The sequence below is a fragment of the Pollachius pollachius genome, assembly GCF_949987615.1.
Source record: "Pollachius pollachius genome assembly, chromosome: 3".
NCBI classification, from domain to species: domain Eukaryota; kingdom Metazoa; phylum Chordata; class Actinopteri; order Gadiformes; family Gadidae; genus Pollachius; species Pollachius pollachius.
In genome coordinates, this window is record NC_136936.1 from 19,627,181 (window position 1) to 19,642,185 (window position 15,005).

At 40.8% G+C, this 15,005-nt stretch overlaps 1 protein-coding gene across 1 annotated transcript; it reads right to left on the reverse strand.

The window, feature by feature from the left end:
• Positions 1 to 4,519: 4,519 nt before the first annotated feature.
• LOC307072429 (uncharacterized protein) lies at positions 4,520 to 11,074 on the reverse strand. Its single transcript, XM_079731722.1, has 4 exons — positions 11,004 to 11,074; positions 7,306 to 9,881; positions 6,793 to 6,910; positions 4,520 to 5,015 (listed from the first exon to the last, which is right to left on the reverse strand). Exons 2-4 carry the CDS (start codon positions 9,797 to 9,799, stop codon positions 4,817 to 4,819), a joined length of 2,811 nt encoding a protein of 936 aa, XP_079587848.1. The 5' UTR covers positions 9,800 to 9,881; positions 11,004 to 11,074; the 3' UTR covers positions 4,520 to 4,816.
• Positions 11,075 to 15,005: the final 3,931 nt, after the last annotated feature.

Genomic DNA, 15,005 nt, shown 5'->3' on the forward strand with positions numbered 1-15,005 from the left:
AGGCTACTATTTTATTGAACAGACTTTTGGTTTCTGTTATACTTTTTTTTTTCTTAGAAGCATACTGTTGTGATGTGATTTGTGTGTGAACTGTATATGAGTTCATTATAATTTGGGATGACGCCACACGTCCAACTAGGGGGGAGCGGTCAGTCAGTAAGGCTGTTTTCAGGTGTGGTGTGTTGCGCTCTTATATACCGTCTGGAGCACTTGTTAGTTCTCTACCAGAGCCAGGTCTTGTAGTAAACCTGTGATACTGACTCTGGCTATATATGAAGTAGAAAGTAATTGTGAGGTTATTTCAGGAGGCTACCACACTATCAAAGATATTTGAATCACTTTAATAACGGAATTACACTTAAAACAGATAATTCAAGTGGTAAGATACCAATAATATAAATAGGAAAGCGAGAGGTTAAAATGCTCATTTTTAAAAGTGCATATTGGTAGTTTGGTTGGCATTTTTGTTGGTGATTATAAGCAGTGTTTATATATTATCACTTGTGAATGTAAAATTAAGCCACGAATAAAGGTACATTTTAACTGGCTAGGAGACGACTATCATTGAGTTATGTCATCCACTGACTGGAAGTCTGGTTATGATGAATACATTCATTCATGTCTCCATTTTTTTCTTTTTTTTACAGAAAGACTTTAATTTGGTGGTCTGTAAAATCCTTTTGGAGACCGCCAAGTCATTTTCCATCTTTAAAAAAATGTGTCATGTGACCCAGTTACTCCAAACCAGTATTCAATTGTATTACTAAACTGGACAAATAAGACACACCACTTTTTATGGTATTTTCTTCATTAGCTTCTATTTAATGTGACCCAGTGACTCCAAAACCAGCAGTCAGTATTAATAAACAGGTTCTGATTTAATATTTTAATATAATAATGAATAAAATAATGGAAAAATATATATACTAAGTTCTGTAATGCTCAAGAGGTTTACATATTTTCAAGCAGCCATTTTTTGTATTTGTTTATTAAAAAGCTTGTGTATAGGTAATAGCCTGCCTACGTACAGTTGATCCATTTTTATTGTGACTCTACACCTGCTTATTCATATACTATTTTATATATATAATATCATATTAATAAGGCTATATATATTTCACCATCGTAGCAGGAAGCACAATATGGGTAAGGAGAATGATGTAGTAGAAACAAATAAAACTAGATTTCAACAATGTGAGGCTGTATTGTTCAATTATTTAGATTCACTGAAATAATGTTCACCAGTGGTGATAATGCACGTGAACTTGAAGGATAATCAATCAGAACTTCTTAAGAAGAAGAGGGAGACAGAAAATACATTTTGCAGACAGACTTGATGAAAATGGGGCGCTTCAAAAAAGGCCAGAGAAAATAATTGAAAGACCTTTGGCGAAAAGCTGGATGTAGGGATGCTGTTCTCAGGTCCTTCATTTTTCATACATTTAATCAAGTAAATGGTACTCCTGAGCAGTGGTCCTCAATTTAACTTGCCTTAGCAAACAGCAAAACAGGCAACTACCACATTAGTTTAATGTGGTTGAGGGTCACCTGGCATGAAGACAGAAGAGGAGTTTGCACAGAGGTGCTTCATGCAGGTGGCCCTACTGTTGTTAATTTACTTTGTTGAGCCCCCAGAGGCTTTGAAGTGTTAGCCTATGTTTTTTTGTCAGGCTACATCAAAGTGTAGCAATTAGAATGTAAGGAATTCATTTCTGTCAGTCTCTAGAGGATTTCCTGATCTCCATTGTTTAAGAAAGTGGATCTACTGCCTGTAATGATCATTGTTCTGTGCACTTTCCTTCTCATGTCTCTTGTTTGCTTGTCTTTATTGATGCAATACTCTTGCTTTACTGTTTAATCTGTTGAATAAATGTTATTATTATTATTATTATTATTATTATTATTATTATTATTATTATTATTATTATCTATTGTCATATTGTGATTTATACTTTATACTCAATTGACTAATTAAATGGTGTTTAATCACAAAGTTTCTTGTTATCCATATCTCAATTATAATAAACAATGTCCTAATTTCACGTAGGCGATTAGAGACCAGTCTGGCCGGTCAAGTGAACGCTGGCGCAACTTGCTGCTGCTGCTCTCCTTATCTTTTTAACTTTTTGACTTTCTAGAGTAGTTGTGTAGTACATACACAATCAAAATACACTATACAATACATTTCATCCAGCAACGAATAAACACACTGAATATAAAGAGACATATTCCTCTTAGCCCACGCCTTTTTAATAAAGTCAGCAATCAAAAAAGTTCTATATTGTAACAGCCAAGCTAACATATCTGCATCACACATATAATGAATTTCTTAATCGCAAATCATGATAAAACGGACAATACATAATAATATAAATTTCATTTTCAATTTCAAGCTTTCATCAAGCTCACAAAACTGACACAGCCTATTCTCCTCACTGTTGCCCACCCAACGCCTGATTCAATGTGTAGAGGGAGAATTCCTGACCTAATTTGAGCACATAGGGACCTCTTTCTCTTAGACAAGTTATACAAAATATAGTTTTCTGTACCAAACTCATGTTTAATTTGACAAAATGTACGCAGCTTAGGCATACACCTCACTTCAGAAAACCAGGTCTCTCTCTTTGTGAAGGATAGCAGTATATTACCTATTTTAAGATCTATATCGACTTTGTCCGTAAAAACATCCCCACAACCCAGTCCCACATATAAATCATACACCTCACTTGCCAATCCTCCAATTTTATGCATGTCACATTCAAACACCTTTTTGGCCACTCTGTTGTCATCCATCCTCAACATCCGGTTCCACAACCTCATAATACACACACTCCAACGCTCCCTACAGGAGTCCCACCCCATGTCTCCGGTTGTAGCTGGTATTGGTGAGAATCTATGAACACCCATAAAATATCGGATGGCCCTGTTTTGGATTTTTTCCCTAACGGGATAGTTTTTATAACCCCAATCCCCCGCCACATAGTCCAACACAGGACACACACAAGCCTGGAAACGTTTGGTGTATGTAGAAAAAACAATATCCTTCAGCATCTTAGTTTTGCCTATAACTCCACCAAGAGCTCTGCTGGCTGACTCAGAGAGAACTGTAGTACCCTTTGTGAAATGCATATGTTCATCCAGGTAAAATCCTAGGTTTTTTATAACATTTTGTATAGTTCAGCTTTTTTTCTCTGAAATGAAATTGAAGTGTACTAGTAACTGAACAAGGATTTCTAAAATGCATTATTTCTGTTTTCTTTTCATTGATGGTCATTCTCCATTTACTGCACCAAGCTTCTGCATATGAGAGCATTCTTTGCAGATCTTCTTCTGAGTCAGCCATCAAAATAATATCATCTGCATATAAAAGTACACTATGTTTTCCCATCCAAACTGTACCCCACATCCTAATGATTTAATTGTACTGGCTAGATCATTTATATATACAGCGAAGAGAGTAGGCGATAAAGCATCCCCCTGCTTGACACCAGAGGAAGTGAAAAACCAGTTTGTAAGAAATTCATTCACCCTCACACATGACTCAGGTGCACTATAAATGGTTCAGATTGCATGACAAAATTTGCCATTTATACCATTTTTTATGAGCCTGTAAGCGAGAAGGTTTCTGTTTATTAAATCAAAAGCTTTCTGAAAATCAATGTAATAAACAAATGTAGGCGTATTCTCATGCAATCTAATTCATACTATTGTACAAACTGTGTAGACATGATCAATACAGGCCCTTTCCTTACGGAACCCATTCCGTTCCTCAACCAGTAAGTTTTCTTTCTCCAAAAAAGTTGTTAAGCAGAGTGGAGTATAGTTTATAGACTGTGCTCATTAAACCGATACCTCTGTAATTAAGGGGCACTCTAGGGTCGTCCTTCTGGGATTTTTGAATAGGATTTATTATAGATTTGAGCCACAGCAAAGGTAATCTACTGGTTTCAATTTTTTTTTTAAATAATATGAGGAAAATTTCAGTAGCGCCGAGATTGTTTATTGGCCTGTGGCATGTGCCACCGCAACCACTGACATACCATGGCATATGCCATTCAGGAAGGGTAACTACCATTCAGGTGGAACGGCATATGCTGTTCAGGAACGTTAACTGCCGTTCCCAACAATGGTATATGACACCAGCACGCCCCGCCTCCTCTTTATAATTTCAAGACAAGTATTACCGTAAATGTAAAGCTATATATATTTGGTCTTTATTGACACTATATCACAACATAATGCCGTAAATAAAGGGATTTATACGTTTCTCTTGTCCGTTCTGTTGTTAGGATATGTGCGATCTGTTTGTTGCTTTTGAAATGACAGATGCTTTTGAAAACAGCCGGACTTGCTCCGGTGACGGTAGTTAGCCTAGCCACCTAAACTGGTCTGACTAATCGATAACAGAGATTTAGAGCTATAGTCTATGACTACAGAGGCAGGTCCCTATATCTACCATGTGGTGGCACTGTTGCCTATGGCTAGACAGTCATCCATTTTTCCACTCATGTTTGATCAAGGTGTCCTAGTAGCGTAGCCTATATAGCCTACTGTATGACTGCTTCAGCTCAAAACTATTCAATGGGCCAAATATTAAGTTTTGCATTTGTTCTTATTGGTGTTTAATCAAAAAATTAAAGTAGGCCTACAGGTTCCTATCATTTAACACTGATCCAGTGTTACATAGCCAGATAGCGTTGATATACATTATACATATACCATGAGGATCTGGCAGTTGAATCTGTATCTGCAATCCTTCACTGTGTGTGAATGCAACTCTGAAAGCCTCATGTGGTCGCCTCATTACTGCGGCCCCCTATGGCTGGCCCTTCTCTAGAGCTCTGTGTACATTTTGCCAGAAGACGTCGGTGTTCTGACCGGCCTGTGGCCGGCTCAGATACGTGCTCTTCTTCACTATCCTCCTCATGCGGCAGTAAGGGGAGAGCTGGTGGTCCAGGAGATCTTCCATGAAGAGCAGGATCAGCACATCCTTATTCTCATCAAAGAGGCGGAAGCTGGGGACACAATGCACAGGTTCAGGCTGTTGCAAATGACAGCCCTGGGAACCAGATGAATCTGCATGCTCATATTTAATTTTCTCTGGCATGTGTATCTGGCCAAGCCTGGCTAACGCCAGACCTCATCTCAATCTACATTGAGAAGAGGTCTGGGAACCACACATTCATTTTCTCATATTTAAGGCGTGGTTTACGATTGCCCGGAGCCGTTTATCGGGCGCTACGAATGTCTATCATCTGAGTCTGTACGTAGCTCATAGCCAATCGTATCAATTACGTATGTAGAGTGAAAGAAATTTGATGAGGAAGAAGACGATGGGTGTGTTGCATAGATGTCGTCATTAGGGTTGGGCATCGTTTGAATTTGAATGATTCCGGTTCCGATTCCGATTCCTCGTTTCGATTCCGGTTCCTAACGATTCTCGATTCCGATTCTCTTAAGAGGCAGGGTCAAAAAAGTTTACATGTTTTAAATGAGCTAGCTAACCAGAAGTCTTTCTGGATGAAATAGTCTGAACTTCTCCATGAACTCTATGAAATTTTTCAACTAGTATATAAATATCAAATCTATGAAATGAATATAAATGTTATGAATTTTCTTTTCACAGAGGTATACTTTTCACAAGATAGTTTAATTCATTTTTGAAAACTTCACATTTAGACATCCTGCAGGTACTTAAACATGTAACTGAGCTCCCACTGATGGGCTAACCTGGTGCAGAATATCGAACAAACAAAGAGGAGAGAGAGAGTCGGATCCGGAGGATGAAGCAACGGAGGAAGGCCGACGCAGCGCGTCAAAGACGGGGCATGCTGTTATCTGTACACCATGACCCCGGAGATGTTTAATCATGTTGGTTGTACACCCTCCTTTGCACGATATAATCGTTTTGCAAGTGTTGCACCGAGCCGACTTGTCATTTATTTTATTAAAGTTAAGCCGCACTTTCGAGCGCCGCCGCACAGTTTCCATGTTTACGCGAGCATAAACAGTTTCGCGGCTTCTCCGGAAGCTTCTTCATCGTTAGTTTTCGGCGGCTTCTTCTTCCGGTCGGCGGACTGGGCATCGAAACTAGTAATCGAAATTTTAAAATTTGAACGATTCCGGGAGAACCGGAATGTTAGTCCCGGTTCCAATCGATGCTCGATGCTCGATGCCCAACCCTAGTCGTCATCGTCTTACCGTCCCTCCCCGTTCTGTGATTGGTTCCCTATCTCAGGCGAAAATCTGATCCATGGAATCCAGGCTGCCTAGCAGCTTGAAATGAAATCACGCGCAAGGCAGCATGGGTATACACAGGCTACATCTGGTACCCCTTCTGTTCAGATAGATTTCCTGTAGACCGTGCCAGGGTCGGGCCAATCACAACCAACAAATCTAATATGGGGCAGGTACACTGAATGTACGGAGGAGCGGCCTATGGGAGCGCCATTGAGTCACTTTCATAGACAGCCAAGATAGCTGATGTGTCACACGTTCCTTCGCTCTGATTGTTCATTCCAAATGCATCCAGATTCATTTTGGTCAGCGCCTGTTGATAACATCCCTTGAAAATCAAAAATGTGCGGAGAGGTTCCGGACTAATACGCATTTGTGAATTGGTCTGGCGATGTCAGCCTAATAATTTGCTGGTGTAATACCTGCATTTCCCTCAGAGAATTAATAAAGAGTTGTCGTATGATCTAGAAAAAGAGCCATCAAAGTGGACAAGTTAATATTTGCTTCATGGTGTCTTTGATTAGATAAAAGTGAGAAGGTCGCTGTGGTCCCCACCTGGCCATCTGGATCTCTCGGGAGCACCACTCACTCTCCAGGTAGGGTCTGCTGATGACACAGATGGTCTTCCTGCTGCTGTAGATGGCCTCTGTGATGTTCTCGATGATGGGCTTACCTGCAGAGTTAACGTTTGGTCCATGAATGCAATTTTCTTAACATGAGGAGTGTTGGTAAAAAGTTGGAGTCTGTGGAAGAAGTAGGGCCGCATCAAAACTTTTATGGGACTGTTTTTCACAATGCAATGCCTTGTTTTTTAATTATTTTTTATCTGTATTTCATGGTCAAGTTTGAAGACCGAAAAGGCAACTACTATAATGAACAATATGCATTTCATTGTATGCTTGACATACAATCACACAAATACAGCCATGCATCCAAACTTTGTTAAAGAACACCGGAATCCTCTGTCAGGGCAATGGGAATAAATGAGACAAGTATTTTTACTCTTCAACATTGACAGACAACAGAAGGGACAGGCAGTCACAAAGACAGACAGAGAGGCAGCCCTACCTGGCTGGAAGTCTCGGTGGTGCAAGCAGAGCTTCCAGCCTCGCTCGTCCTCCAGCGCAGGAAGCATCTCCCTGTGGACCCACTCTTCGTCCTTGACGTTGTAGGAGATGAACGCGTCATAGCGGTGCTGCTCATTTTTCTTCCCCTCTCTCATGTCGTACAGCAATGCCATGAAGAGGTAGTAAGCATAGACCAGCTGCCAGCGCAGAAAGTGATAGCTGAAGGAAGCGAGTAAAGTGAACAGTACTATGGAAGTGGTGGAAATGAAGCAGAGGAAGCTGGAGTCCATCCAGCAGGAATGCACGTCAAAGTCAAGGAGCATGGTTCCCTTCTCGCTAAGCGGATACGTACAGGGCTGATTGTAGCCTCTGATGAGCTGCGTCCGCTCGCTTCTCAGTGCCCACAGCAGGAAGCCAGCGTTGGAGCAGTCACAGGTCAGAGGGTTGTCAGAAAGATCTAGATAGGTAAGGGCAGGGAGAGACTGAAAGACGGACTCGTTGAGCACTGTCAACTCGTTCTGACTGAGGATCAAACATCTTAGACTGGTCAGGTTGGCCTCCAGGAAATCCAAAGTCTTGAAGGCGTTCTCCGACAGGTCCAGAACCTCAAGATTAGACATGGCTTGAAAATGCTCGGGGCTCATGTCTGTCAGAAAACTTGCCCTTATGCTAAGGCTTTTCAAATGATACGCGTACATAAAAGTGTCCAAATTTGGCTCTTCGATGTAGAAGTTCACAGCTGTGAAATGCTCTAAATGTCTCATTTTGTGCAAAAAAGACAAAGGGATATATAAAGGAATTTCAAAGTGAAAACTTTTGCATATTATTGTAATGTTCCTCACAGAAGGTAATTCCATTAGGCCTTTGTAATTATTTGCATATGTACCATTGAAGCCCTCTGGCAAATCCATATATATTGTAAGATTTCTTAACTCATGCAGTCCTTTGAAACGAATAATTTCGAATGGCAAATACACACTAAGACTTTTAAGGTTGCGCAATCCGTCAAAGACATTAACAGAAGAATAAAGTTTGTCCATATCCAAATGCTGCAAGGATTCCAAACCCTTAAAATTTCCCTTTGAAAAATTGCGTATTTCGTTCTGAGTCATATCTATGAATTCTAGTTTCTGAAGTCTGGTTTCGAAAACTCCTCCCAGCTCCAAAAGCATATTTGAATTTATATACAGAACTTTCAGATCATTTTGATTTTGAAAAACACACCTCTTTAATTTCCTAATGTGATTGTACTGGAGATATAGTTCTTTGAGGCTTGTTAAATTAACAAAATCTGAGCAGCCTAAATTAAGAATGTCATTGAAACCCAGGTCTAGGATTTCCAGTGAGGAAAGACTGTTTATAACCACTGGCACTTTTTGGAGGACGTTGCCACGCAAACCGAGGCGTCTAAGTCGCTTCATTGTTAGCACTGATTGACTGGAGAGATCGCTAATGTTGTTGTCAGATAAGTCCAACTCGTTCAGCTGGCCACACTGGGGCAGTTCATAGTCACTGCCCAAAGAGTTCAAACGGAGGTCCAGGGTCCGCAGAGATAGGGTTCTGCAGGCTGTTTTGAGGAGGCCGCTGTTGATCCATCTCTCCATATTAGAGAACTGTAGATAGGATAGGGACTCAACACTCTCTAGGATCTCACAGATGCCTTCGAAAGAGGCTGTAGTATTATGAAAATGAATATGAGTTATACTCTTGAGAAAAGATGGGTCTGGAAGGTCCACATGCATAACATCTTTTCCACAACTGGAAAGATCGATCTCCTCGAGATCCTTAAAGTAGCTTGTTGTGATGCTCAACACTTCTAAAGGATTAGAAGATAGATTTAACAACCTGACAGGGGAGCTCATGTTGTGGGGCAGATGTTTGGATTCAAATGAGGAGAAGTTGTTACCACCGATGTGTATTTCCTGAATGTGTGGTAGTTGGAAGATGGGCAGAATGTTAGTAATGTGGTTAAGCTGGTTGACTTCGAGTCTGACCGTTCTCAAGCTGGACGTTAACTCAAAGGCAGAAGGAGAGATGAGCAGGATTTTGTTTCTACTGAGGTCAAGCACTGACAGCTTCAACATACCATGGAAGAGGTGATTAGGAAGCTTGGTCAGTTTGTTATCTTGCATGTACAATTCCCTCAGCCCTATCAGATGGACTAAAGATCTGTATTCAATATGAGCAATCTGGTTCTGGTGAATATGTAACACTGTAAGGTTGGAGAAATACCTGAAGTCATGCGTGCTAAGTTTTTTAATTCGATTTTCCCCGATGTTTAACCACACTAGACCTTGGGGTAGGCCAGCTGGTACAGAAGTTATTTGATGGTAAGAGCAGTCAACGCTGATTCCAGCCCCAGTATGGCCAGAAAACAGTACTATGCAGTTTGGTATTGAATAAGCAAGTGATGGGTTGAAATAAAGCATGGAAGAAAGAAGCAAAAGAGATACATATTGTGGAAACCATGGACACCAGTATCCCTCTCTGGCCATGGTCTTCTGTGAAGGGATACCGGTCAGATCAGCCTGGTCGTTATAGTGCGGTGGAGTCGAGAATCGACCATCTCCATCCACACTACAAAGGGCGGAATGAAACTGAATCAATGATAAATCCCCTGACCGACCTCAAACACAGTGAACACACATATTTTTTATAGGTGCCAAATTTAAATACAGCAAAAAGCTACATATCTTCCCTTAAACATATGGATAATACTTGTCTGCACTACATTATAAAATGAAGATTAATTATTGGCGTCATTTACCTTTGCAAAAATATTTTTCAAATACGGTGGATGACAAATACAAATGGATGAAAATAGTATAACTATTATATTACTGTGATATATAATTGGTTTAGTATTGATATCAGGCTTCATAGATTAACTGACTAATTATGTGTCTCTAACAAATAATTATGTTTCACCAAAGACAGTAAAGACTACGAAGGCGTATTAGGAACAAGCATGATGATTTTTTAAATGACGAGATTAATGTCGAAATGTCGATTTTGCGCATGTCGAGCCTGTGTCTGCGCGCGTGTGGAGCCTGTGTCCGCGCGTGTTGAGCCTGTGTGTGTACGTATGTCGAGCCTGTGTGTGCGTGTTGAGCCTGTGTGTGCGCGTTTGGAGCCTGTGTCTGCGTGCGTGCGGAGCCTGTGTCCACGCGCGTGCGGAGCCTGTGTGTGATTGTGGAGCCTGTATGTGTGCGTGTGTCAGGCAGCCGTGGCCATCGAGCTCTGAGGGGCAAGGGAGCCACCCAGCTGATCCCTCATCGACTCTACGGCCCATGGTTCTTAGAAACTGCATGTCATCGATAGAACGAGCCTTTTTGTCGTCATCCTTTACATTAATCTCGACATTTCGAGAATAAAGTCGACATGATATGGCAACTTTATTCTCGAAAAGTCGAGAGTCGAAATGTTGACTTTATTCTAAGTGTGAGATTTATCTCGACATGCTACATGGTATTTCACCTTTATTCTCGAAATTCCGAGATCTAAGTCGACATTTCGACATTAATCTCGTCATGGTAAAAAAATATATCATGCGTGTCCCTAATACACCGTCGTAAAAGACAGTTCAGGAGAGAGACTCAGAAAAGCTACATATTATGATGATAACACTAAGAACACCCAATTAATGATAATGACATGAAAAAATCGGTTAAAACAGTTCCCTTGATTTTTAATACTCACCGCTTTCCGAAGGCCTTTTCTGATCACACAATCGTTTAGGACTCGACTGGCTCTATGGTGCCTGCTGCCTGAGATGAGTGTTTATTTGTATGCGTTGTGCCTATGTTGTTCCTCTTATTTTAATGATCTGTCTTACCAGCTGCATGACCCGAGTTACAGTTCACTGATCCTTAGAGAGGTCAGAGTGAAGTGAACATGGTGTGAATGTCTTTAAGAGGACTGTAATACACAGGGAAATGCAAACAGAGATCTGCAACAGGAACACAGCCTAGCAACGTGTCTGGGGTTCCTGTTGTGCCCATGTCCATCCTCTGTGCGGTTTGTCCAGATCCTTGGTGAACATGCCAATCAACAATGTTTTAAAGTTGTCATTGTTTACATTGTTAAACCCAAGGTACACTCACTCGTTTTGTACAACATTGGAGTGAACAAACCTTTGAAAAAGTAGAGCAATTACAAGATTTCAATGTTTATTTGAAACAAAGTTAAGCTAGGTGAGCTGAAGCCTGCAACAAAGTGCTGCTTATGTACTGCAGTCGGCCGTTCATGCAGAGCCCTTTAGGGACTTTTCGCAACATGTGAACTTCACTCTGACTTCTTTCTCCTCAGGGAATTTAAACGAAAGAGCCACAATGTTCGAATAAGAGGAACAACCTTATGCTGATTGTGGAAAAAAAATAAACTAACCCTAACAAGATTTTGGTATCAGAAAGAGAGAGACACACACACACACACACACACACACACACACACACACACACACACACACACACACACACACACACACACACACACACACAAGTACATACCCGCACGTACACACGCACACAAGAGGAACAACCTTATGCAAATTGTGGAAAATAAAAATAAACTATCCCGAACAAGATTTTGGTATCAGAAGAGAGAGACAGAGGCCGAATCCCAAAGTGGGAACTGAGGACTAAAGACTAAGGACTCGTACACTTAATTGATCTCAGGTGCTAAGTGAGCGAGTGTGTGAGGCCACATGGGCTAAGATAGGTATATATGGGTTTGGGACAGCATTTCACGAGAGCACATGTTAGCTTGGCAACGTTTAATGACAAAGATGTTGCTGGCACTTGCCGGTTTGGGAATTCTCATTTTAGTTTTTTTTTGTTCTTTTGTAAATGCAATGAAAACAATCGGCTACAGCAATTTATTGATATTAGAAAATATAATTTTTACTTTTGAATACTTCAGTATAAAGGATATATTGAATACTTAAGGTCAGGGGTCTTCAATTAAAATTGAGCAAGGTCCAGTTACTAAAAATTCCTTCCAAGAAAGGTCCGAACCTCTAACCTACCACGTCCTAATAACTAACTGCTAAAGATAGCAGTATACTGCTATCTTCCAGCTTTGACAGTATTACAGTTTAGCTTCCAGTTTAGGTAACAATGTATTTCAGCACTTTGCTTCTTCAGGTAGAAGCAAAGTGCGAAATGCTTATCGGCTTTGTTGAGGATGATTGAGATGATTACTCCTGCCACAACTTTTGATGAGACCAAGTCTACACCAGAGGGCGCCAATATACATACATAGGAGTTATTCATATATATTCTCTAACCGCTTTAAAGGTTTTGAATTTTGAACGTAATCAATACATACTAATTAATTATTACTACTTAATGGAAGACAAAAACGATTTTCGAAATGCTGTAAAAACGGGGGTTGTATACCCAGGTATGTATCATTTATCTCACACTCATCGGCTGACTTCAAATACTGAAGATAATTTGGGAATGGTTTGCCTTCCATATCATTAAGGTGGCATTTTGGTTATGTCAGTTTTTTCTGGAGTGCTGTAACTTTTTCCCCCTTCCTCTTCTGTCCTTTCCTCATCCTTCTACTCCCACTTATAGCTTAATTTCCCTCACTCTCTTTTACCTCCATCATCCTCTATCACATCTTCTAGCCTCACTATCTGCTACAAGGACCGACCCCTCTAGAAACATGACGCATACAGGATTTATATTAGCCTCTGAACCTGCTTATAATAATAATAATAATAATAATAATAATAACAATAATAATAATACATTTGATTTATATAGTGCTTTTCTAGGTACTCAAAGATGCTTTACAGAGTGAACACAAAAATAAAATAATTTAGTAAGAACGTATATTAGTAAAAGATTAAAAAATGAGGGAGGGAAGGGAAGTAGGTCATGTGTTCAAAGCAATCCATAATAAATGGGTTTTGAGGGCCTGTTTAAATGAAGAGAGTGTGTTGGCCTGTCGGGTGTGGTTGGGGAGAGAGTTCCAAAGGGACGGTGTGGGAACTTAGAAGGCCCTGTCACCCCCGGTCTGAAGTTTGGTCCTGGGGGTTCTGAGTGATGTTGTGTCCGTACACTTGAGGCAACAGGTAGAAGTGTGATGGAGGATGGGCCAGGTTATTTATGAGACCATAGAGGATTCTGTTGCAGTAGTCAAATCTGGAAGTTATAACCTTATAAGTTACCTTTGAGTTATAGCCTAACATACAATAACACAGACGTGATGTTAGTGTTGTCAAGTAGCTTTCAGTTGAAAGTGCTACAAACGATTATTTAATTATTTATAAGTTATTCCAATGTTTGGAATACAATTTAGTTAAGGCTGTATGAACTCACCTTGTCTCACATCGTCAGTATCGATGTTGAGGGACCTGACACTGTTCCAGTCTCTGTGGCTGTTTCTGAAACTAAGGGCCATGTGCTTCATGGGTTAAGCTTTGCTAGGTCTTTCATTTATTTGCTAGGTCTTTTATCATTTGATAGATCATCGGTCAAGTGACATTGTAGGTATAATGCTTATTAATTTATGATATTTATTAATTCATATTATACATTTCATGCAATTATGCTCCAAGCTAAATTCCACGCTGACTGCCTTCAATCTGAACAACTAATGATATTAGCTTAAACCATTGTTAAACCATGGTTCTTAAACCGTTGTGCTCTATTTTCTTTTGAAAGAAATCACTAAGGATTGTTTATCCCTCATCTTGTTTTTCTTTTCTTTTTTGTGAGCCTATTTCCCTTTCTTGGGGAAAGATGTGAGCATTGTGGTGCCAATCAGCGCTCCCGCATCAGCATTCATTCAACTCGCGATTAGCTGCATTACTGTTTTGGGGAATCCTCGTACAGTGGTGGATAAACCATTTTGCGTTCTGTAACGGGTGATGGTGAGCCTCCAGGTTGAGATGTAAACAGATGGAGGATATGTTGAGACTTTTTGAGTCACTTTCTGTAGAGCAACAGCTCCAAAATGTCCTCTTTCATAAAGGAGAGAGCCACGGCCTCTAGCTCACTCTCAAGTGTCCGTGACCCTGAGGGCACCTACTCATTGCATCACTTCCTGTAGGTCTAGAGCCTTCAAATGTATATGTTCAGTCAACCTTAATACCCTGCACCACTGCACCCCACCCAGCGCTGTCCTCTCCCTCTCCCTCTCTCTCTCTCCCTGATGCATACATGAGCCCACAATTCCCCCCGTATGGATGGTGCGTTTGCATCACTTCCGGTCGGTCCATGACCCTCCAAACCTTTTTGTCTGCCTTTTACTTTATTGATTGAATTCACCAAATTACCTTCGGAATGGACTATGAGCCTTGTGGAAGACTCATATGCAATGAGGGTGCGTGCATAGTGTGAGCAGCTAGCCGGGTAGATCGGGTAGAGACGGGTAGAGACGTTCTGTCTCGGAGAAACTCATTTCAGAGCGGCAAGATGGACACCTCAGAAGACACCATGAATTGTATCTACAGAGCACGAATTTGTCCTAAAACGTGGTGCCAACGTTTCTGCTTCTCTTGCCACCAGAAAGGGGAAGTTTACTTTGTGTCTGGGCTTCGGTTGCCATCAACAACAGGTCTGCTAACTCTTTGAACGTGTCATACCAGAGCTAACCCCACAGGTCCTGTCCTAAACTGTCTTTGGTGAGGTCACATCGCCATTCCTTTCCTGTTCTTCAGTCTGGTCCCCAAGTCCTCTTTTCATG

What these genes read in the sequence shown, in the direction of transcription:
- LOC307072429 (XM_079731722.1), bottom strand. Translation starts at nt 9,799, where the DNA reads ATGGCCAGAGAGGGATACTGGTGTCCATGGTTTCCACAATATGTATCT. An exon ending in CCACCGAGACTTCCAGCCAG is followed by an intron (nt 6,911 to 7,305) that starts GTAGGGCTGCCT and finishes TTAACTCTGCAG; the next exon opens with GTAAGCCCATCATCGAGAAC. An exon ending in CGAGAGATCCAGATGGCCAG is followed by an intron (nt 5,016 to 6,792) that starts GTGGGGACCACA and finishes TTGTGTCCCCAG; the next exon opens with CTTCCGCCTCTTTGATGAGA.